Genomic DNA, 24,257 nt, shown 5'->3' with positions numbered 1-24,257 from the left:
GATTCACCCCGCAGGGCCCGGCTGGTACCCGGTGGCCCAGAGCGCTGCCCGCTGAGGGCTCACAGCCCCACCCCTCGCGGCACCTACCCACAGCCTAAGAAAACTGTTCACCAGGCTCCTCCGTCCATGGGATTCTCCAGGCAAGAATACTGGAGTGGGTTGCCACGCCCTCCTCCAGGGGATCTTCCCGACCCAATGATTGAACCAGCATCCCTTATGTCTCCTACACTGGCCAGCACCACCTGGAAGCCCTGTGCCTGCTTTGTAGTTAAGAACAAAAAGCACTGATTCAGGGGATTGAAGACCCTCAGCCAGGTCACGTGAGACTTGGACCCACTGACCCATCTCTGAGCTTCACACGCACCTGCCTTGGGCACCGTGAGGTCTGTGAGGCAGAAGCAGAAGGATGGGGAGGGGTGGGGAAGGAAGGATGGGTTAGAGGTGGATGAGCAGGCAGCTCTGTCCTGGCCCAGCGTCACATCCATACCCCTACTGGGAGGCTTGGGAACCACAGCCCAGGATGGAGAGAGGTCAGCCTCCCAGGCCAGGCACATGCTGGCAGCCGACAGCTGGTGAGCACCCCCTTCCCTGGGAGCGGCACGAGGCCCCCAGCCACTGAGAGCCGCCGGCCCCAGGCAGCGAGTCCAGCCCCCTCCTGCCTGCCCTCTCGAGCCTCCTTCAGCCCACAAGCACTTCTGGAGCACCTCGCCCAGGCCTGCCCAGAGGGAACTGCGGGCACGGAGCTGGGGGAGGGGCTCATGTCCAGGTGCCCAGTCAGGATCCCGAGGCCCTCGGGGCCCCCACGCGGCTGCTGTGTGACCCGGGCCAGGGAGCTCTCCCACCTGCGGCCTCAGGAGCCCCACCTGTAACCAGGGCATCATGAGTGAGTCTCCTCAAAGCCTCGCTGAGTGGCTGACAGGAGAGGTGGGGGTGGGGGGTGGGGGGCAGGAGTGGGTCACTGATCTGGGCGAGGGGATGAAATGGCACAGCTGCCCTGGCCAGTCAGGGCCGGTCCTGGGAGGGTCTCTGCATCAGAATTAAATTCAAAAGATGCTGCTCTTTCTACCAACAGCGATTGTGTCCCTACTGTGTGCTGACCCACAGCCGGGAACAGGGCTCCAGCGATGAACAAAGCAGCAAGACTCCTGCCCCCGAGGAGCCCCGGGAGCAAGGAGGAGATGCAGGTGAATCCCATGCGGGCCCCAGTTAGAGACGGCAACTCTCCTCTCCCACCTGCCATGAGACTTGGGTTCTGCCCCCTCCTTCGGGAGGACAGCAGGTGCTGGGTTTAGCTTAAGCCTGACTGGGGGTAAATCCCTGCTCTGAGCCCGGAGGGCTGCCAGCTCGCCCCTGGGATGGGGCAGAGCCGGACTAAGCCCCATCTGCCTCGGTGTTCACGACCAGCTGTGACTGCCCACCCCTCCTCTGAGCAGGCAGGGGGCTCCGAGCCCCCCGAGCCCCTGTCTCCTGGGCAGAGATCTGTACAGCAGGTTCCAGGAGAAGCCCTGGGTTGAAGCCTGCCTCCCTGAAGCCCAGCCAAGCTTGCTTGGTCCTTGTCACCTCTGGGTAGTCAGTCTACACTACAGGCGCCCCCTGAATAGCAAGGGCACGGGCCCTAGACAGTGGTTCTCACCCCAGGCTGCACAGCTTCATCCAGACTGAATCCCTGGGCTTCGCTGGTGGCTCACCGGTAAAGAATCCACCTGCCAATGCAGGGAACACGGGTTCGATCCCTGGTCCGGGAAGATCCCACATGCCTCGGGGCCACTGAGCCTGTGCTCTAGAGCCTGGGGACCACAGACGCTGGGCCGTGTGCTGCGAACTAGCGAACCTGTGTGCCCCGTGCCCCGCACAAGAGAAGCCACTGCAATGAGAAGCCTGTGCAGCGCAACTAGAGAGTAGCCCCTGCTCTCCGCAACTAGAAAAAAGCTCAGGCAGCAATAAAGACCAAGCACAGCCAAAAATAAATAAAATTATTTTAAAAAAAGAAAAGAATCCCTGCCCTGATCAGTGGGCCAGGCTCACCCCCTCCCGTGAGCCTCTCGAGTGAGTCTGGTGTTACACAGAGGATGAGGTCCCCGCTCTTGAGTGATTCCAGTGCCTCCTATGACTCTGAAGAGAAATTCTTGATGAAAACCTTTGCTCTCATGGCCCTTCCTGTTTGAGGGCCTCAGCTCCTCCACCTGGGCCCTGCCCCTGCCTCCAGTTCCAACCACACTCGACACTTCAGCTCACCAAGTCTGTTCCTGTCTTTGGGGCTTTGTATCTGCTGTTCCCTCTGCCCAGAATGCTGTTCCCTGCACTGTGAGATGAACACTCTCTCCACCAACTCTGGACCCCACTGCAGGACAGCTGGAACCACATGTTCACATTGGAAGGGTGTTGTGTAGGGTGACTTTTTTTTTCTTTGCTGTGACCTGAGGCTAGTCTTGGGCCTCTAAACGCCAATCAGAAAAATGGACATTATTGTAACTGCCAGCTCCCAGCTGCCCAAACCTCGGTTACTGGGAGCGGAGGTTCTGTGACCCCCCAGGGAGCCAGGAAGGATGCCTGGGCAGTCAGGGGTCCCAGTGGCCTGGGGGCTGCACCTGTAACTCATATCCACCCTCACCATCATCACTTAATCCACAAAAGAGACTATAAACACCTACCAACGTCAGCCAAACCCAACCTACACAGCACCTGACTATCCTCCTCATGATGGTCAAGGTCACAAACAGAAGGAGCTTCTGAGAAACTGGCTCAGCCCAGAGGGGCCTAAGGACACACGATGACTAAATGTAAGGTGGGTCCCAGATCAGATCCATGGATAGACCCAGGTAAAAACTGGGAAATCAGAAAGAAGTATGCACTTTAGTTAAAATTATGGATGGGTATCAATTTTCTGGCCATAAAGAACATACCATACTCATGTAAGATGCTGACTACATGAAAAACTGGTTGTGGGGTATATGACAACCCTGTACTCTCTTCACAATTTTTCTGCTGATATAAATCTAAAACCGTTCTAAATAATAAAGCCTATTATAACAAATGAACCAAACAACAAACCTGGACAAAGTCTCCATCTCCTGGCCCTTTCCTGCCTGGCCCCAGAAGGACAGTCCCCTGGGACCAGCCCCATCTTCTGGATCCCGTCTCCATGGTGATGATGAAGTTGGCTGGGGCTGGAGGCAGCAAATTCTGGGGAGTCCCAGAGACCACACCGGGCCCCTGAGGAGGCCCCAGTGGGAAAGGCCACACCTGAAGGTTAACTTCCCCTGCCCTACCCACCCCCCGCGCACCCCCCACCCCTGGCAAGGTCCCCACACAGCTGTAGCTGGAGCTCCTCCAGAGAGGAAAAGCGTGCAGGGCCAGGAACCCCGGGGGCACCATCTCTAGCACTCATCTCAGATCATTCTTGACACCTGGCCCAGGAGATGCTGCCACTCATCACTCCATTTCACAGATGGGGAAACTGAGGCTTGGGCATGTGAAGTGGCTGGGGGCAGGACTGGGATTTGAACCCAATCTCTCTGACTCCAGAGTCACCTTGCCAGCGGTTCTCCACCTTGAGTATGTCCTGGAATCCCTCAGAGAAAGTGCGAGAAATGCTGGAGCTCCTGACGCGGCAGGTCCAAGTGGGTCCCGAGAATTCTCACCTCTGTCTGGCTCCCAGGTGGTGTTGAGACTGCAGGTTGGGGATCCCCGCTGAAAACCACAGCGCCCCACCGTACTGATTCCTGGCAGTACCCCACCCTCAAGGCTGACCAGGACAGAACTGCTCACAAACCAGGGAAACCCCTCGCCACCCTCATGTGCCGTCTGCTGGGCCAAGCCCTGACGACCCGCCCTAGGGCCTTGAGCCCATGTCCCTGTGCCTCAGTCTCCCCATTTGTAAAGTTAGCTACGTTGTGCAGACACAGTGAGGACGAGGTGAGTGACAGGGGGGATGCCCAGGACACACCAGCCTTTACACGAGATGGAGGGAAGCACGTGCTCGCAGGACAGTGGACCATTCCCACAGGTCACGGCTGCTACGGCTGGGCCTTGAGCACATGGAGCCCGTTCAAAGTGTCCCCACGCTCCTTTGGAATCAGAAACACAAGGACTTTGGCACAGCCCTCAGACGTCACACTCTTGTGATCGCCCACCTTGAGCCAGACAATGAGCACGTTCTAAAACTAAAACAGAGAGCTGCCTTCTTGTCCCCCATGCAGGAGGCTCAGAGGTGAAGTGACATTTGGTGGGTTTGAGGAGAGTCCCCCCCAATCCACGCCCACCCAGGACTGCAAACTCCAGCCTTATTTGGAAATAAGTTCTTTGCAGATGTAATCAGTGAAGGATCTTGTGATGCAATCACCCTGTATTAAAGACTGGGCTTCCCTGGTGGCTCAGAGGTAAAGCCTCTGCCTGCAGTGCAGGAGACCTGGGTTTGATCTCTGGGTCAGGAAGATCCCCTGGAGAAGGAAATGGCAACCCACTCCAGTACTCTTGCCTGGAAAATTCCGTGGGCGACAGTCCATGGAGTCACAAAGAATTGAACACAACTGAGCGACTTCACTTTCACTTTTCACTTTAAGTCCAAAGACTGGTGTTTTCGTAAGACAAAAGCAGAGAGATGTCTTTCTAAGAGAAAGGGCCCAGGGACACACAGGGAAGAGGCTGTGTGGAGACAGAGGAAGAGGCTGGAGGGAGGCGGCCACAAGCCAAGGACGCCTGGAGCCCCCAGGAGCTGGAAGACGCAGCAAAGACCCCACCTCTGGAGCCCCCAGAGGGAACATGGCCCACTCTGGTTTCAGACTTCAGGCCTCCAGAACTGGGAGAAAACATGAAGAGACTTCTGTGGTTTGAACTGCCGCGCGCCCACCCCCTCCCACCGTCTGTGATAATCTGTTACAGTGGAAACTGAAGAGACCATTTGAGTTAACTTAAGACACCATCTGAGTTAATGTTAAGATGAACTAAGTTTAGGATTCATGTGAAGATGTAAGTGACCATGTGAATAAAGTTTTGGGTGACCGTGGTCACTTCAATTGCTGAATTAAAAGGCTTTCCTCTGAAAAGGCCATGCCAGTGGTGGCTAAAGCTAGGCCTCTGGGACAGCCTGCCTGGGTTCAAACCCCACCTGGGTCCCTGCTGTGTGGCCCCGGGCAAGTACATGACCTCTCTGTTTCTCAGCTTTCTCATCTGGAAACTGGGGATCCCAGAAGTGCCCACTTCACAGTGGGAGGAGGGATGGATGAGCCACGGTTCCACTCAGAACGCACAGACCAGAGCCTTGTCCAGGGCCAAGCCCCCAGGAAGATGCCACCATTTACCCTTATTTGACTAGATCATCTTGATTTCTGGAATTTATCCCAAGGAAATAATAATTGTAAAAAATTCATAAAGCGGGAACTTCCCTGGCGGTCTGTACTCCCAATGCAGGGGACCTGCATTCAAATCCTGGTCAGGGAACTAGATCACGCAAACCGCAACTGAAAGATCACATGTGCCACAGCGAAGACCCAGGGCAGCCAAATAAACCAGTACTCAGGGCAGAGATGTTCAAAATGACATTATCCACAAAAGCAGCAGGCCGGAAATGACCCAAAGACGCATTCTCGGCTGAACTGGACAGAAGCATTCAAGCACTGTGAAAGTGACACGGCCTGGAGAAACACAGCCCTCGCACTTGATATCAAATAAAAAACAAACACGAGATGCTGGGAAGGACTGAAGGCGGGAGGAGAAGGGGACGACAGAGGATGAGATGGTTGGATGGCATTACCGACTCAATGGACATGAGTCTGAGTAAGCTCTGAGAATTGCTGATGGACAGGGAGGCCTGGCGTGCTGCAGTCCCTAGGGTCCCAAAGAGTCAGGCACGACTGAGCGGCTGAACTGAACCGAAACATGAGATGGTGCACGGACTACATATCCCAGCACGGAAACCAGGTGGACCCGCACCTGTGGGCTGCAAGGGACGGACGTGGACGACTGCGGATGTCAGGGGTGCGGGACCCAGCCCTCAGCAGTCTGCCGTAAGAATGAGGCTCCGACAGGGGCAGGGCCCAAGGCCCCAGGGCTGCTGGAGGACCTGGGTGGTCTTCGTCAAGCCCAGGGAGAGGGTTTCTATGCCCCGCCCCACCCCCAGCCCATGTCCTGGGTCACACCCAAGCCTGTGTGGGCCTCGTCACCTCCAGAGACCAAGGCTAGATGCGGCTGGGGGTGGGAGAGGGTGATGGGTGGGCCCCGGAGAGCCAGCAATGAAAAATGCATGAGCACCCCTTGCTCCCACACTCCTCCCAGCACTTAGCTCCTCCGGGGCCCTTCTAAAAGCTCTCGGCCCAGGAGCACTCAGCCTGCCGCCCGCCCAGGCTTCAGTCCTGTTGGTGGGGGTGTGGTGGGGGGGCGCCTCCCCAGGGCTTCTCAGCACCTGCGGCTGCTGGACCTCCTCCCCTGGCCGACCCCCAGCCTCGGGCGGGGAGGCAGCTGCTTCCCGGGGGCCCTCCAGCGTCTTGATTTGTCAAAGACGGACAACAGCCAAACCTGGAGGCAGCCCAGCGTCCATCAGGGTTGAACCAACCAAACGTGGCCCACACAGCACGGAATACTACTCAGCCTCGAAAAGGAAGGAGGTCCCGACACACCTGCCACAACACAGACGAAGCCTCCCCGTCACGCTGAGTTTGAAGGAAGCCAGACACGAAAGGGCAGAGGCCATACGATGCTGCTTCCAGCAGGTACCCCAGTGGGCACTTTCAGAGAGACAGAAAGTAGGTGGTGGGGGTCAGGGCTCCGGGGAGAGGGAGGGAGGGCTCATGCTTAATGCGGACGGAGTTTAGCGGGAGAATTCGGAGGAGCCCTGGGGGTGACGCTTGTGCAGCAATGTAAATGCACTCAATGCCACTGGGTTGTATGCTTAGAAACGGTTAACAGGGGAAACTTTGTTATGTCTATTTTACCACAACTACCAACCAGAACTGAAAGCTTGTCCCGAACGCCTATTCTGTGCCCAGCACGGTCTAAGGGAAGAGCGTTCTTGAGCCCCAAGGCTTTGGTCTCTGGACCCAACCACAGGACCCTACTCTCCTGGACGCCCACTCAGCAAGCACCTCCCCTGACTCCTCCATGCGGACCGCTGCTCCCCACTCCCCACTGCTGCTCCCCACTGGTCTTGGAGGAGCGGTCCATCAAGATGCCCCCCCATCCCCACTGATGGCCACCCAGGGGCTCTCCTAGGACCTCTCATCCCAGCAGCGGGACCTGAAGGCTGGTCCCTCACCCCTGGGGGGACCCTTCAGTACCTCCCAAGGACTTGCTGTCACAGAGGGATGGAGCTGGAGCCAGCAGGAGGGGAGTCAGGGCTGGCGGGCATGTTGCACATGGGCGAGAAGCCGTCAGGGTGACTCCCAGATGTTAGGCTGGGGAGATGGGGGGAGCATCTGTCCCCAATAACAAGCTTCCTGTGGGCCCCGTTGGTCTGAGGTGCCCCTGGGACGTTCAGATGGAAGGGTCCAGAGCAGAAGACAGAGGTCTGGGCTGCCTCAACCAACACTTACAACGCCCCTTGATGATTCTGCATCCTGGAACTCTCCCCCTGCTGGCCCTGCCCCTCTCCCAGCCCTCCTTGCCAGGCCCCTAGCAGGTGGGACCACCTAGCTCACCACCTGCGTCGTGGTAACAGGCCCTCAGGGTGGACAGCAAACCCCCCCGGCACCCCAGCACCTTCCTGCAGCGCCCCTTACCCCTGACCCTGCACAGCCTGGAGTGCATCCCTCTGAGGGGGGCAACCGAGGCGTGGGGGGGGCACTGCAACGTCCCCCCATCACTCAGCTCCAGGGAAAGGCCTGGAGGAGCACTCAGAGTCACAGCGCACACTTACACGGCGCCTGCTGTGTACCGGTGCTGCCTTTAGTGGAGGCGCCCCCCTCCAGTCTAGGGCAGCACCGCCGGGGTCTCAGGGTCTACCCTGTCTCAGGCCTCACTTCACCTCCCCCCGGGCGCCCCCATGAAGAGCTGGAGGGAGAGAGCTGCCCGCTTACCTTTCAGACAGGTCAGCTTCAGCCCCATGTCGGCACCTCTGCAGCCTGGGGAGAGAGGAGAGGCTTGTTTGTATCGGCCACGCGTGGCCAGGTCCCCACCCGGCCTGATGGGTGCACAACAGGAAGCAGCGGCGGAGAGAAACCGCGGCCAAGGTCACGGCGCCTGCCGGCTACATCTGGGCTGAATTTGCTCAGAGACGAGCGTGTGCTGGTGGAAAAAACTTTCAGGCATCTCAAAGGTGAACATGCTGGAGGGAGGCCCGGTGCGGCGGCCTAGCTGGTGAAGGTGCAAGTAGAGGTCTGGCCCAGGTGATGGGGCAGAACCCTGCCTTCCAGGGGCCAGCATGTGGCTGTTCCGGGGGCAAGAGGGCCCCAGCTGGGGCTGCAGGGTGGCCCTGAGCCCCGTGATGGGTGTGGTGTGCCTTCTGTTCAAAGGAGGCCTCCTCTCCTAAAATGCAAATTCTTTCACATCCTAACGGTTGAAAGGAGCCCAGTCCCTGCTCCGTGGGGGTTAAAATCTCCCACCATCTCCCTGCAAGGTGAGTGTTCTGAGGAGCTGCTGGAGAAACAGGCAGCAGCTCATGGTCTCCTGACATTTGACTCTGTTACAACCCTGGGAGGTGCTATCACCGTCCCCACTTTATGGCTCAGAGAGGGGGTGGTGGCTACTTGAGGCCACACAACTTACTAGGAGTGGAGCTGGGGTTCCAACCCAGGACTGCCCTGACCCCCGTGAGGGCCCCCCACAGGGGTCTGTGAAGCTCTGCAGGAGGGGGTGCTCAGGGCTCTGAGAGGCTGAAGATGGGGATTCCTGCACTCGCAGGAAGACACCAGGGGCTGGCGGGTGGCCATGAGCAGCGCCCCACAGGACTCCACCTCCCTTGCGCTGCAAGCCTGGATGGGAGGCTGGGATCTGAGACAGGCGCCCTGACGGCTGACTCTGGCTTGGCCAACTGTCCGTGCGTGCCCCCACCCGTCCTGCTGTCTCCTCCTCCCTCGTTCCTTGGGTCCAGGCCTCCCAGCCCCCCTCTCTATTTTCCTCAATATACTTCTTACACATTTCCCATCCTGGCATCTGGTCTTGTGAGACCAGACACAGGTGGATACAAGGCCAAACGGGACCCTGCACCTGAGGCCAGGAGGCCAGAGGAGGGTTCCGGTCCCAGCCTGGGAGGCCTGGGGACCATGTCCCCAAAGACAGGAGCCAGCCAAGCGGGAACCCCCCAGGCTGCAGGAACAGAATGTTCAAAGGCCCAGAGGACACGTGGGGGCGTGGCCCGCCAGAGGAACAGGCCACAGAAGGGCCCAGGCTGAGCTGCACTGCGGAGTCTCTGGAGGCTGGTGACATAGTGGAGGGTTATCCTGAGCACATGTAGTAGCTTCCGCATTCCAGTGGGCTGTACAGGCCAGCCCCCACTCCAGGCCTTGCTAGGAGCAGCCTCGGCACCCCCAGGAGCTCATTAACAGTGCAGGCTCTCTGCCCCACCTGGGTGCACTGAGCCGGAATCGGCGTTGTAACAAGGCCCCAGGGGACCCAGATGCTCAGCTCTGGGCCAGAAACCGCAGAGTCTGAGCACTGGAGAAGGCGGGGCAGCCATCGTGCGGGGAGAAGCTGCTGGAAGCTGGGGTGATGCACAGGCTGGTGAGATGGTGGGACCCCAGGAGGGGTCAGTCTGGAGGAAGGGGCCAGGGCAAAGGCTCCAACTTTAGCCAGGCTGGACTTGTGGGCAGGTAAGGGATGGACTGGGGAGAGAGAGGCCAAGAGGGACGGACAGACATGGATGGGAACAGTCAGGACGGCTGCGTATAGAGGAAGCGCTTCCTACTTGGAGTAGGCCCGGAGCTGCAGCTCCCCCGGGCCTGGTGGGGACCAGAGCCTGGCAGGGGGTCCCTCCCCCAGAGCTTCCCCACTGGCCTGGGGTGTGGGCTGGACTGGGCTTTTCCAAAGCTCTGGAGGCAGGGGCGGGGCAATTCAAATGGGTGGGATGGGCTGCCAGGAGAGTGTACCTTTCCTTGGGTGGGGGGTCGGCGCTGGAGGAAGAGAGAGCCCCAGAAAAGGCCTGTGGGGCATGGATGGGCGCCTCTCTCGAGCACCCACACTGTGCCCAGTGCCCTCCGGAGCGCCTCCATTCACAGTCATTTAAGCCTCACGACAGACTGGTGACACTGGAGCCATTCCGATCCCCACTTTGCTGATGGGGAAACTGAGGCATTGGGAAGTTAGTTAACCTGCAGAAAGGTTGTATGGGGAGCAGGTGGTGGGGCAGGGATTCCAAGCCTATGCTTTCAACCCCAGAGCTCCCCTCCCATCTCTCTCGTGGGTCTCTTGCCCAGGGGTCTGTGGCCCTGAGGTCAGGGACACAGCAACCTCCCAGGGCCCCTGCCGGCCACACCACATCACAGCCTTGCAGTGAACTCTGATCTCACAGTCCACGCTCTTCCGTTCTGTGTACGTGCTGGCCACCGCCCACCCAACAGCGTACACAACACATCCCGCCCTAGGACTACACGACTGTGATTCACACTGAAGCCCTCACTGACGAAGCGACGGCAGGACTCTGCTGTAAAGTCCAACAGAGAAACAGCAGCAGAGGCGTGGAGGGTGCGGGGTGCTGCCCTGTCTGCTACTGACGCTGGGACACGGGCGTTCACGACATGCTTCTGTCTCTAGTTTGACAAGTAGTAAAACGGTCAAAAGAAAGACACCTGTCCAGGAGGTGACGGCATGGGGCTGTGGTCGAGTTTTGTGATTTTGATGGCTGGGCTGCATTTTCTAAGAGGCGGTCCCTGCTCTGAGAACACACACACTGGGGTGTCCAGGGTCCCGGGCCATCAGTTCTGCAGCTTCACTCTCAGAGTCTGGCCAGAAATCCAAGCCAATGAAGCAACCATGGCTACATGTTCACTTTCAGTGAAGGGTATACACTAGCTCCTACTGTTCTTGTAACTTTTCTGAAACTCGAAACTATTCAAGGGAAGCACTCAGCAAGGGAAAGCAGAGAGCAGTTATTTACCCAGACTCCACGGAACACCCCCCACCCCTCACCCCAGTAGCAGCCAGAATGCAGTGGGAGCATCACATCCAACTCCCCTACCCCATCTCTGATGTGGCTGGAGGGGTGGCCAGGGACTGCGGCTCTGGCTGGCGGAAGGTGCTCTGTTACACTGCTCCTCCCAGAAAACTGTCCTGAATGGATAGGTTTTGTCGCTAAAGCTGTCCTGTGATTTGAAAAATACCTATCTCCTAACATTCAGGGAAAAAATGAAGGAAGTTAAGGAAGGAGGAGGAGCTGGCAGCCTGGATCCAGGGGACACCAGGGGACGGGAAGCTGTGCGAGGGTCAAGCAAACGTCACGTGGTGAGGTCAGGGCTAGGTGGAATGATTCTATTTCTGGTTTCTAAAACTTCCAAATGGGGTTTTCACCAACCGATCTTTCACATTCCCATGCACGTTGCTGGAACGCCCCACAAGGGCAGGAAGAATGAAGTGGCCTTGGGAGGGGCTGAGAGGAACCAGGAGTCTGTGCGGACGGTGTGACCTTCGGCCAGTCATTTTCCTCTCTGAGCCTGAGAGGCTGATGCTTCACCGCCCACCCCCCCACCCCGCTCCGGCTCCATGTCCTCAGTTATAGAACAGGCATCCTGACCCAGCCTCCAGCACGGGGCCTGGAGCCGTCGTCACCATCGTCATCATCTGTCAACGTGATGGTGTCACCCTTTAGCAGCCTATGGGGACGCTACGTGGGAAGAGAACCTGGGGTTGGCCTGCCATGCGGTCCCCGAGTCCGAGGTGTAGCCTGTTATAGCAGAAGGAGGAGGCGCTCCCCAGGGTGGTTTATGTAGGACCGTGGACAGCGCCCCATCCACTCCACTCCCTCGGTGATTGGGGCTGCCCCTGAGATGGCAGGTATCTTTGCTGGAGACAGTCCCGGAAGATGGGATGTTCATCTGTCCAAATGGAAGCCATACAGACGCCTGACTGTGGGGAGCGGGCTACGTCCCCCTAAACTTCATCCTCACCACTGACACAGATGTCAAGCTAATGCTTTCAAGAGGCTGAGTTCATTACAAAAATTCCTAAACCTGACAACACCCAGCGAGATAACATCATCGCATCCGTGACTTACAGATGACGGAGTGGAACTCTGGGCGGTCCGGCAGCAGCTCTGGGAGGCCAGAGCTCAAAGCCAGGTCAGTTGCACCCCATGGTTTCTATGTCTATCATTCTACATGCTGAGGTCTATACCCGGAAGACACACATTTGTGCAATTAGAAAATAAAGGTTTAATGGGTGAGAAGAAAAGATTCCATGGGAGGGGCCGTCTTAGCTTGGCAAGAAGGTAGGTAAGCCGTCAGGCCCGAGAGAACCACACGTTTAAGTATAAATGTTCTCTCTCTTTCACACATTCGCAGGAGTGTGAAAAACCACCCTTTCATATCGAATCGGGCTCTGTTTATGTTCCCTTCAAAATATCGGGCTGTTAATTATTTGCACAACAGCTTGAGTTAAAACAGGTCCTTTCTTGCACTCGGGCATAAGAATCTCCCTACCGCCAAACGGTCATGACAGAACCCTCTCCGGTGACACGGATGGGCAGTGAGGGATAAAAACTTACTTCCTCCTGCAGGGGTCTGCCTCTCCCCTAAGCAGTGGCCAGAGAGATGGATGTCGGCCACTCTGCACACCAAATGGTCCCTCATGGCCCCTCTGAAGCCTGGGCAGCTCCAGGGCAGAGGACACCCTTGGCCAAGATGTCTGTTACTGTCTTTATAGCTGCCTTGCAGATAAGAGCCCCAAACTACCAGCCCACAGCAGGGTAGTGTTCGTCAGCCCACCCCCTGCAGGTTCCTGATGCAAAGAGAACAGTAAACTAATGTGTTCTCTGCACAAAGTGTAAAGTAATAAAGATGTAGCACTGTCCGTGGAACACATCAGAACCACTCAGGGCACAAGGGATCTGCTAATAGCTTCCCTTCGGTTTCTGCTTTTGGAGATCATGGAGGCTGGGCTGTAGGGGATGAAGTAAACCCCTCCTGGGATGAATCAGATCTCTGGAACTGGGAGCGGTCAGAGAAAAAGACTGCCAAATAAAATACAGGATGCCCAACTCCCGTACGGGACAGACTCCTACTGAACATTCTCCATCATTTTTCTGCAGTTCACATGGAACAGAGCAGCCTTTAGTTTTATTTGCTAAACCTAGCAACCCTACATGGAGGTGGCCACCTGAGTCTCCCAGATGAGGCCTGTGGCCCGTGGCGGCCTAGAGAGGGAGTCAGTGAAAGGCAGAGTCAGGCTAGCAGCCTGATCACAGTCTCTGGAGTCACCTCCCAGATGGAATCGGAAGAGCCCCGTGGAGCTCGTGACTTGACAGGGGCCCAGAGCCTCACTCCCTTAACCAAGACCTCGCTGGAGGACGGAGGAGAGGGCATGGGTGGAGACTCAGCAGAAGAATGTGACAGTTTGCCTAGGTGGGTGGACCCACCAGACCAGATGGAATCAGGTTCCCCTCCCAGCTGGGGGAGCCCGGGACCAGCTCTTGGGCTGGTTCCCTTACTGCAAAGCAGGGAAGACCTACTGACAGACTGGCCAAACGGGGCTCCCAGCAGGCCTACGACACATCTTGGTTTCCTTCTTTTTTTTTTTTAAAAAAAGGTACTTTCCTTTCACAACAGGATTAGAATTCCTACAACAGCAGCCAAAGGGACTGCGCTGGGAACAGATGCTACAAGCGTTAACATGCCTCCCTTTCTGGTACACAGAATGCAAACATGAGCCTCTCCTGGGCTTTAGGCCACAGACCCACAGGGGGCACTTGCCTGGCCCACAGCTGCTCGCCCAGAGGAAGTGAAAGATGATGGGCTTGCGGGGAAGGCAAGGTGCCCACTAAAGCCTGCACCTGCCTTGCTGTCATGGGGCACGGTCTTGGGCCACCCAGGGTCAAGCTGTGGTCTTTCACTGATTGGCCATGTAAATGTGAGCATGATACTTGGCCCTCTGAGCCTGAGATCAAATTCAAGAGGTACAATTTGTGCAACTTTCCATATGTTACACATCAGTAAAAATGTTTAAAAATAAGGGGTATTCTATTAGAAGTTAGGCTAACAGTTAACTAATCATGGGGCTAATTAGAAACCATGTCATCCTTTTTACAGCAGCCTTGAAGTTAGGAGCTGCAAACTATTAGCCCTTAGCTTTCCTGCTGGCCAGCTCACCCTCTTCAGGTTTGCAGCGCAAACAGAAAACTAAACTACTGCTTTCTCTGCACCCAAATAAAAAGTAACTACCATGTGGCACTGTCTGTGGGACACACACAATCCCCCACAGGCTCGGAGGGGAGGCTATGGCTGCGTCGGCTATGAGCGGGTTCCTGGGTGTACACATTATTGTAAATATATAACACATCATTTTCACAGGGGAAGGTCTGCCTACACTGTTTGATCCTACACTGTGAGGGCTAGGGGTTCAAGGCTAGGCCTCGCCACTTACCCGCCCGCCCCCGTGCGTGACCTTGGATCAGTCACTTGATCTTTATGAGCCTCTGTGTCCTCATCTGTAAAATGGGGATAACAACAGTATTAGGTCAGAGAAGGCAAACGGAAAATGCAGGTGATGGGTACCAGCAGGCAGGGCTCAGTCAACATGAAGCAGCACTGCTCTCTTTCCGTGGCTATTGAGGGGAAGTTCCAGGGGTGATCTCAACCCGGGGCTCAGGGCCCACCAGGGCAACCCACGGCCAAGGGAAAGGCTTCCAGGGAGAGGAGATTAGGCTGGCGGAGCTTTCCGCCTCCTTGGGGCCTGCAGAGGGATTAAGTCTTTCCATAAATACAGGACTCCCTCCCATCCAGGGTGGGGACAGGGAACCCATGGTGGGTGTGGCCTGCACAGGTAAGGGGCTGCTTTCTGGATCTGACCCAGCCTGGGCCAAGGGCTTCCCCCACCCCCACCCCCACCACCACCCCCCACCCCCCGGCACCCCTGAGGGATCTGCAGGAAACACAACCCCCCCCAGCCTGCCAATCCAGGTGCGCCTCTGGGATCCTCAGTTTCCCCATCTGTAAAATGGGGTGTTCGTTCCACAAAAGCTGCACCAATCACAAGGGAGCCCTCTCCAGGCTGCCCTCCCTGCCTCTTCCTCCCCATTCTCAGCGAGGCTAAAGAGGCTCAGCCAGCACAGACTTTTCGGATTCCACCGCGGCCTAACAGCCCGGGGAGGTCTGAGAGGTCCCCTCTGCCCTGACCCCGCCCACCAGGGGGGGCGCCGAGCCGGGCTGCGGGTCCACCTGAGTGAGGAGTGCCTCCCCCCAGTTCCGCTGAGCTCAGCGGGCCGGGCAAGTGGGCGAGCGCGTTCACACTGGTCGCCCTTTGCGGTTGCAAACCTGCTTTGATGCCCTGGGAGCGAAGGGGGCCCCTAAGTGAGGCGGTTCATAAATAATACATTCTGAAATACTCGATAGAGGGGAAATGGTTCCTCTCCAGGCCTCCTGCCCCCACCCCCCCGGCCGGGCTCCTCTCCAGCTTTCAGGAATGGCGGTCTGGCCCATTCCCCAGGAACTCGTGACCGGGTGGGGTGGCAGGTGAAGACTGGGGGGCCGGCGGCTTCCACGGGCGGGGACACACCTCCCCACGCGCCCGGTGTAAGTTGCAACATGGCCAGAGGGGGCCCAACTTTCCCCAAACCTGCGTCTCCGCAGAAAAGTCTGCAAGAAGTAGGGGGAGACGCCCGAGCCCGCGAGGGTCCCCACCCCGGGGTGGGGGCCCGTCCTCCCCAGGGATGGCCCTCCCGCGGCGGCAGCTGGCGGGGCGTGGACGCTGCTCCGCGGGGCTGCGGCTTCGGGAAAGAGCAGTGTCTTCCAGAAGGGAAGGGAGGGGTGGGGTGGGGTGGGCAGCGCCGGGCACCCTGGGGCGCGCGGCGCGAGGTACTTACCGCTTCCCGGTGGGCTCACTGTGGGGCCCGCCCGGGCGCCCGTAGCGGCGACGGCCGGGCTCGAGGGGCTGCGGCGACGAGTCTAAAGGAGAGAGCAGCGAGGGTCATGGCCCGAGCCAGGCAGTGCGCTGGGGGCCCGCTCCGCCCCGGCAGGCGCTCCAGGCACCCGCCGCCGCCGCCGCCGCGCGCACGCCTCCCCCGTCCCCTCCCCGGACCCCGGGGGCGGTGCCGACTGCAGCCCCGCCCCGCCCGCGGGCGCCGGATCGCACCGGCCGGGCGCTGGGGCGGAGCGGGGCCGCCCGCCGCCTCCCTAGGGAGTGAGCCGGGGGCGCGCCCAGCGCCCGCGCCTCTGGCTTCGCGGACTCACTCGGTTCTTAGTTTCCTCTCGCCCGGCTGGTGGGGGAGGCTGAAGGGGGATCCCGGGGAAAGTTCGGGCCGCGGGACTCTCCACCGTGCGCCCCTGCCCGAGGCTGGGTGCCAGGCCCCCTGCGGCTGTGCACCCCCAGCCCTGGGTGGTGGAAGTGGGACCTTGGGGTTCCCCCACACCGCATGGCTGTGCTTGAGTGAGCCCCACCGGCGAGCCGCGGAGAAGGGGAGTGGGGAGAAGGGAGTCTCCACCATCTCCCCGCCTGCCCCGGGCCCTGGGGACGTGCTAGCAACGCGCCCCTCCCCAGCTCCCACCCATGTAGTCGCTGGCCTGCGGGGCTTCGGTTGACCCGCGTGGTCATAGGGACGGCTGCCCCGCTGTTAGCGTTTGGCCCTCTGGCTCTCCACACATGCTTCTGCACCCTACTTCTGGGGCTGAGCTAGCCGTGTGGCCGGCTGGGGGTGGCAGGTTTTCTGAGGAAGCCCAGCTGATAGGAATTGCCCAGTTCCCTGCCTGTGGGTGAACAGGCCTTGTATCCAGATGGGTTTCTCCGGAGGCCTCCCACAGAGAGGGAGGAACAAAGCCACCCCCACCAAGTGGTTTCACATCATTGTGACAAGCCTGTCGGGCCAGCTCCATCTAACAATCGAAAGGTCTCCACGCCCTGTGGTCTGTGTCCTTCTGGAAACAGAGGAAGGGAAACTGAGTCTCGGAGCAGGACAATGACATGCCTTCAGTGGACGCAGGAAATTGAGTCGGCGCTCCAGCTGTGTTCTCTGTTTGAGTCATTCCTAAAAATATTGCAAAATTTTGCGTGCCCAGACCATATCCAGTCCAAAATGATAGGCAGGAAATGTATCACGCCTCCCCACAAACAGAGGAAGGCGGGGGGAGGATGGCCCCCACCCCAGCCTTGGGAGGGAAGGTGGGCTGCGAGTGTCCTGTGTCCTTGTTCCTCCCTGGGGAGCTGTGGGACAGCCCTGCTCCCCATCGTCTCCTGAGACAGTGGCAAGAAAGGAGCAGGGAACCCCTAGGGGCGGCAGGTACCCACACTTTTCACGTAGAAGCAAGGACAAGGCTGAAAAGCCTGGAGAAGGCCGAAAGCTGGTTGTGAGACCCGCTTTCTCTGCACCCCGGTTTCCACAAGGAGAAATGGGGATCCATTCATTTCTACAAACACCTTTTGAGCATCTGCTCTGTGTTGGGCACCGGGTACCGCAGTGAACGGGGTGACTGGTGCTGACTGAGCGCCACCTCTGCAGGTGGCCGGAGGTCAGCAGTGGTTCGGGACAGCCCTGCTCTCTCCGTTTCCCAGGAGTGGGGCCTGAGGCAGAGGGAAGGACAGAGGTCGCCCAGCAGGTGAGAGGTGCATTCCTGCCCCAAGCAGAGATGGGAGCGGCCAGTCTCCCGGGAGAGTTTAGCCCCACGCAGCACTGGGGGAGGGGATGCAGGGCTAATGAGAGGAGGCCCAGGGGGATGCATTTTGTCAGCTGTAAGGGGCTGAGATGAGGAATGGAAAGAATCCAATTTAATTTGCTTCCTCCCCCAGGAGGCCTCTGCCCCTTGAGACCGGCGAGGTTGGTGCTCCAGTATCAGAGTTTCTCAATGTCAGCACTTTGGTGTTTGGGGCTGGTTAACTCTATGCCACGGGGGCTGCAGGATGTCCTGGCCGCCGTCCACTGAATGTCAGTGGCATGGCCCCCTGCCCAAGTGGCGACAACCAAAAGCATCTCCAGACATTGCCAGGGGACATCCCAGGGCACAACTGCTAGTGAGAACCGCTAAGAGTATTCCAGGGACTCCTAACCCTGGCAGCAGGCCAGGGTCCCCAAGGGGGGTGGGGGGTGGAGCTTAACTGATACATAAGCAAATGCAAATGAATGAAGCAAACACCCAGGTCCTGGTTCACCCCAGGGACCCTGACCTAATTGGTCCAGGTAGGGCCCAGGTAGGGGTGTTTTGTAAAAACTCCCAGGTGACGGTAAGTGACTGATCTCATGGAGCAGCTGTCCCTAACCTTTTTGGCATCAGGAACTGGTTTTGTGGAAGGCAATTTTTCCACGGACGGGGGTGGGGATGGTTTCGGGATGATTCAAGGGCACGATATTTATTGTGCAACTTTATTTCCATTATTATTATTATGTCAGCTCCAACTCAGATCATCAGGCATTAGATCCCAGAGGTTGGGGGCCCCTGCCGTAGAGAATCTCCACTTGAGCATCCAAGCCCACTTGGAAGGACAGACACTTCAGATAGAGATGAACCTACTGCAAATCTGTGCAAAGCCTGGATGGGTCCTGATGTGAACAAACCAACTAGAAAAAGATATTTGCGAGATAATAGAAAATTGAACACAGTCTGGGTGTTAGATAATATTAAGAAATTGCTACAAATATGAAGAGATGTGGTAGTGGTATCATTGTGTTTTTTAAAGCACTTATCTGTTAGTGATCTATGTGAAAAAGTATTTGTGAGTGAATTAGTAGTAAGACAAGATTTTCCAAAGACAAGGGAAATAAATGGGAAGTCCCTGGCTGTCCAGTGATTAGGACTCTGCACTTGCACTGTGGACTGGATCCTTGGTCAGGGCGCTAAGATACCACAAGCCTCGTGGTGCGGCCAAAAAAAAACAAAGACGAGGAAAATAAATAGGCGGCAGAGTGAGGATGGGAGGGGCGGATGGGGATGAAAACAATAAAAAATGTTGATAATTGTTGAAGGTAAGTAATGCTTACATGAAGGCTTATTATACTATTCTACTTTTGTATGTATTTGAAATTTTCCAAGTGAGCTTTTGTTTTTTTTAAAAGAGAGAGCACCCACTTGGACATCATTTTCTTGGCAGCCAGGTAAAGTGTCAAGGAAGCTCGTCTGGTTTTCTGCCCAAGGAAAAGGAACCAGCTCTGTAGAATGGCTCCTCCTCATGAGATGTCCTTGTCCAGCTAGCTCTTCCAGACTCTCGTGGCTCTGAGCACGTGTCCCTCTGCTAGGCGCACTGTGGGCTGCCATGAGTTGGTGGGTGCAATGACTGGGTATCCCTAGCAGGGACGCTTCCGAGGGCAGGGACCAGTCTGCCGTGCTGGCCTCACTTCCTCGGCCTGGGGCAGGGGCTCCAGACACACTCATGGAACACATCAGGGTTTGGGAGAACCGATGAAGAACCGCAAGTCCTCAGACGGTTTCTGGGGACGGGGGACCATACGCATTCCTAAAGGGAGCCATCTGCCCAAATGCCAAGCCCGTGGAGTTGCTGGGGAGGGAGTGACTCGGAGAGGTTGCCAGAGCAGGGTGGGGGTGGCTCTGTCTGTACAGTGTCTCCCGCCTGTGCCCCTTCTAGCTGTCAGCAAGGGGTGGTGGGTGACAATGGTGGTGGAGGGGGCGCGGGGGCCACGCCAGGGAGGGGACCAGAGTGGGTTAGGCAGGGTGAGAAGACAGCGGTTGCCCCGGACACCTCCTGAGGCTGGAAGGACATCGGGGCAGCAGGGCTCAGCGGGGGGTCTTCAGCCCAGGACACCTGTGAACAGGGTGCTTGGGAGCCTCCAGCCGGGGCAGCAGGTGGGAGACAGGGCACCCTGTAGACTGGCCTTCCAGCAGCCCCTGAGCGGGTCTGAGAAGCCAGGCCTTCCTCGTCACCATGGTGTGACCTCCCCTCACAGCTAGAGCACCACCAGTCACATGCTGTGTTGGAGGGTTTGGGGCCCGGAGGGTCTCCACAAGCTGTCAAGGAGGCCAGGGAGCAGTGCTGCTTGGGGAGGGGAGAGACTGTTCCATTCACAACCCCCCAGTCCTCACCAGGAGCTAATTCCCTGCTTGAGGCATGTCTATGGAATTCAGTTTCATATTCAACAATCGTTTGTTGATCACAATGGGAAGTTAAAGATGGCTGCAAGTTTTTCCTCCCTACCTCACACCCCCATCCCCGCACTGAGGGACACACTGATTCCCCCTCCTTAACGCCGTGGCCCTGAGATCGCATGGCCAAAGGAGGGCGAGAGAAACGAGGTGGTACCTGTCCTGGGACTCAGCCCTTCCGAGCCTGGGTGGCCTCTTCCTCCATCTGGGAAGATTTGCTCTCAGGAAGGCTCCCTCTCTGAACCCCACCACCATGCTGAGACACCCAAGCCACAGGGACAGCCCAGGTGTAGACTGCCTGGCAGAGGTCCAGCTGAGCTCCCAGCCGATGCCCAGCCCCCAATACCTGTCCTGTGGGCCAGGCCAGACATGCAGCCCAGGCAAGTCCCCACCTGGTGACAGCAGCCCCAGCTGGTGTCATGAGCTGCCCAGGAACCACCTGGCCGAGCCCTGGCAGCACACAGAGTTGGGAGAAAATGGACAAAGGTGGCTCTCTTAAGCCACTGCTGTTTTAAGTCTGGGGATGTTTGTTACATGGCAGTAGGTAACTGATGAGAGTGGCCCTGCAGTGACCACTGTTGGATCTGGGTGACAGGTATGTGGGGACGGGTTGTGTAATTCTCTCTCCATGTGTGTTTGAAAATTTCCTAAGTCACAAAAGAAACACAGGCCCTGGGGAGACAGCGCCCAGGTAAGGAGGACATGGGCCATGCAGGCGGAGACACACCGGTCTGTAGGCCTATCTGCCCAAGAAGGTCACCACAGATCCACAGACTTGCTTTGTAGCTCCCAAGGTCGTCAGAAGGGGCCTGAGGCTTAACCCTACCCTGGAAGAGGCTGAGATACCCCTGTCCACACCCCAGACTGGGCCTGGCCCTCCTCGGGGCTCCCGGATGCCTGGGGTCCCCCAGGGTTGTGCTGGCCACACTGTGTCTTAGCAGCTTCGACTCCCCCCAGGGCAGAGGGCTTGGCTTTGGGGCAGTGTGATGAGTCCCTCATCCTGCCGGCCAGTGCCTGGCCTGTGCTGTTGGTGACCCTGGGGACAGCGTTGGCCTGGACTTGCTGGGTCGGGGGAGGGAGCCTCAGTCTGCCTCTGGGAGCAGCCGTCGGGTGATGAGGCAGCAATCCTGGACCCCTCAAGTGGGGCGATGCCTCTGTGAGCCCCTCACAGGCTGTGGGACCTTAAACAAGTCACCCAGCTTTCCTGAGTCTCTGTTTTTCACCCTCAAATGGGATGAGGAGCACCTGCTCCCAGGGCTGCAATGAGGATGCAAAGTGAGGGTGAATGTAAATTCCCCGAAAGACCCATAGTCTGTAACTGAGGTTGGTTTCGAGGTAACTGGGCACCAGGCGCGGTTTCAAGTACAAATTTGACCGGCCTTCAGAGGTGGGTACCATCAGTGCCCACTTTGTGCAGACGAGGTTACTGACGCCCAGAGAGGTGCTGTCACCCGCCCAGGTCTCGGGCTAGTGAGGACAGAGCCTGGTTTCCGCACTGTGCCGGGCGCCAAAGCAGTGCCCACCGATAGAGGCAGAGTCACAAAAGTCGATGGCCACTTCATCAACATCAAAAACTTCAAAAGACATCTTTAAGGAAATGAAATGCGAGGAGAACATATTTGTATGTCTTATATCTGATAAGGGACTGAATATACAAAGGACTCTCAGAAATCAACACGGAGGCAAATAACCTAAGTAACAACTGACATTGAAATTGTGAAAAGTTTTAAAGAGACTAGAATAGATATTTCGCCAAAGGAGACATAAAAATGGCCAAGAAGCACACGATAAGCTCAATCTCCTTAGTCTTCAGGGAAATGCAAGTCAAAACCACAGTGAGACACCCTGCTCACGTACTCAGATGGCGCTAATCAAACAAAATAAGGTAAAGAGAAAATAACAAATGTTGGTGAGGATGTGGAAAAACTCTTAAATTATTGCCGGGAGTGTAAAGTGATGCCACCACTTTGGAATCCAGTGTGGCAGATTCTTAGAAAGCTGAATATTTATTCACCAGCCCATCACTTCCCCTTTGAGGTACCTACCCAAGAGAATTGCAGCCATGAAATTAAAAGACACTTGCTCCTTGGAAGAAAAGCAATGACAAACCTAGACAGAGGATTAAAAAGCAGGGACATCACTTAGCCTACAAAGGTCCCTCTAGTCAAAGCTATGGTTTTTCCAGAAGTCATGTATGGATGTGAGAGTTGGATCATTAAGAAGGCTGAGTGCCAAAGAATTGATGCTTTCAAACTGTGGTGCTGGAGAAGACTCTCGAGAGTCCCTTGGACATCAAGGAGATAAAACCAGTCAATCCTGAAGGAAATCAACCCTGAATATTCCCTGGAAGGACTGATGCTGAAGCTGAAGCTCCAATACTTTGGCTACCTGATGTGAAGAGCTGACTCATTAGGAAAGACCCTGATGCTGGGAAAGATTGAAGGCGGGAGGAGAAGGGGACGACAGAGGATGAGATGGTTGGATGGCATCACTGACTCAGTGGACATGAGTTTGAGCAAGCTCTGGGAGATGGTGAAGGACAGGGAAGCCTGATGTGCATCCATGGGGTTGCAAAGGGTTGGACACAACTGAGCGACTGAACAACAACCTAAGAGAAATGGAAGTGTATGTCCACAGGAAGACTTGCGCACATTGGTGCACACCAGCACTATCACAAAAACCAAAAGGTGGCGACAAGCTACAACAAGCCAGACACAAAAGGCCACACAGAGGATGATCCCATGTCCATCCATGTCTATCGAAGTGTCCAGATAGAGACAGAAGGTAAATTGGGTTCCAAGAGCTGGGGCTGAAGAGGGACTGCAATAGTCACAGGGGTCTGTAAACTTACTAAAACTGCTGGAGTTGTGCCTTCGAAGCATGTGAGTTTTATGGCATGTGAGTTACACCTCGTGAAACCACCCCAGTTGCCATTAACACCTCCTATACCTCCCGGGAGGCATGGCCACAAGATCGAGGGAGGAAAAGGCAGGTGTCCCCAGGGGCCAGGCCCTGGAATGACCAGATGCTTGGATGGATGGCAGCCGGCTACGGGGGCAGAGGCCTCTTGGGCTCTGGGGCTTTTGGAAAGAGTGGAGGCGGGTGAGCCACACCACCAGCCTGGGGCTGGGTCTGCAGCAGAGAGAAGGGGGAGCCTGGGACCCTCTTGTGGGGGGTGCTGGAGCACCCTCACACAGGCGCAAAGGGTGCGCCCTAAAAATGAAGGGCAGGAGGGTGTGGGAAGAGGAGGGAAGACAAAAACCTGGAGCGACTGGAGAGGGAGGTGGAGGAGGAGGGAGGCACCTTGGAGAGCACCTCGCCCGCGCAGGCAGGCGGCTAGCAGTGAGGGAACAAGCCTGGGGTTTCCAGCCCACACTCATGACGCAGAAGGAATGGAATAAGGGCAGTCCTTCCTTCCTTCAGCTCCTCACGTATGGAGCATCTCACAAGGGTGCCAGCAGCTTGGGGAACACACAGCAGCATGGGGGCGGGGAGGGGGGGGAATGTGTGTAGGAACAAGCTTGATGGGGGTCAGGGGGCAAAGTTCAGGGATGCAGGGGCAGATGGCAGGGTTCAGGGACAAGGCATCAAGTTGTCCCTGAGGCAGTGTGGCAGGATGGGACTGACAGCAGGGCAGCCCTGCCTTGGAGTCCCTCGGGAGGCCGGCCAGAGGAGCCAGGGGGTGAGGGCCTGGGAGCCAAGGTGGGGCTAGAGATGGCCAGACCAGCAGCTGTGGAGGGCTCAGAGTTTGGCAGCAGCTGGTCATGGAGGTGTCTTGGCAGGGCAGTGGGTGGATCAGAGAGGCTGCATGGCTGGCTCCAGCCTCCTTCGGGGTGGGAGAGGGTGGCTGGTAGACGGGGGAGAGAGTGCAATCAAGGGCATGGGGAGGAGGGCACCGGGGCCAGTGGGCTCCCATGATCCCCCAAATTGTCCCAGAATGACAAGAAAAAAAAACCCATCAACGAAAACAAACAAGACTGCAGCAGCAAGAATGACGAAGCCCTTCATGTCCTGATGGGGAGAGATCCCCAAGTGAAAGACAGCAAGCGGCAGAAGCATGTACAAACATTTAGTCCTCTTCGCGGAGGGGAACACGGCCTT

The 24,257-nt window shown here is 57.1% G+C and overlaps 1 protein-coding gene across 2 annotated transcripts in view; it reads right to left on the bottom strand.

Annotated features, from left to right (window-relative positions):
• C18H16orf74 (chromosome 18 C16orf74 homolog) overlaps positions 1–16,165 on the bottom strand; it is a 29,906-nt gene extending 13,741 nt beyond the window's left edge. Inside the window, exons 1-3 of one of the 2 annotated variants that reach the window (XM_043437580.1) lie at positions 15,938–16,165; positions 14,500–14,563; positions 8,010–8,054 (exon numbers count right to left, since the gene is read on the bottom strand). In XM_043437580.1, coding sequence (XP_043293515.1) covers positions 8,010–8,037 — 28 coding nt within the window. In that variant the 5' untranslated portion in view covers positions 8,038–8,054; positions 14,500–14,563; positions 15,938–16,165. The remainder of the gene's footprint in view (positions 1–8,009; positions 8,055–14,499; positions 14,564–15,937) is intronic. The other variant, XM_043437579.1, reaches the window with a different exon arrangement.
• Positions 16,166–24,257: the final 8,092 nt, after the last annotated feature.

Source organism: Cervus canadensis, chromosome 18 (assembly GCF_019320065.1).
Source record: "Cervus canadensis isolate Bull #8, Minnesota chromosome 18, ASM1932006v1, whole genome shotgun sequence".
NCBI classification, from domain to species: Eukaryota; Metazoa; Chordata; class Mammalia; order Artiodactyla; family Cervidae; genus Cervus; species Cervus canadensis.
This window is presented reverse-complemented; position numbering and strand designations above follow the sequence as displayed.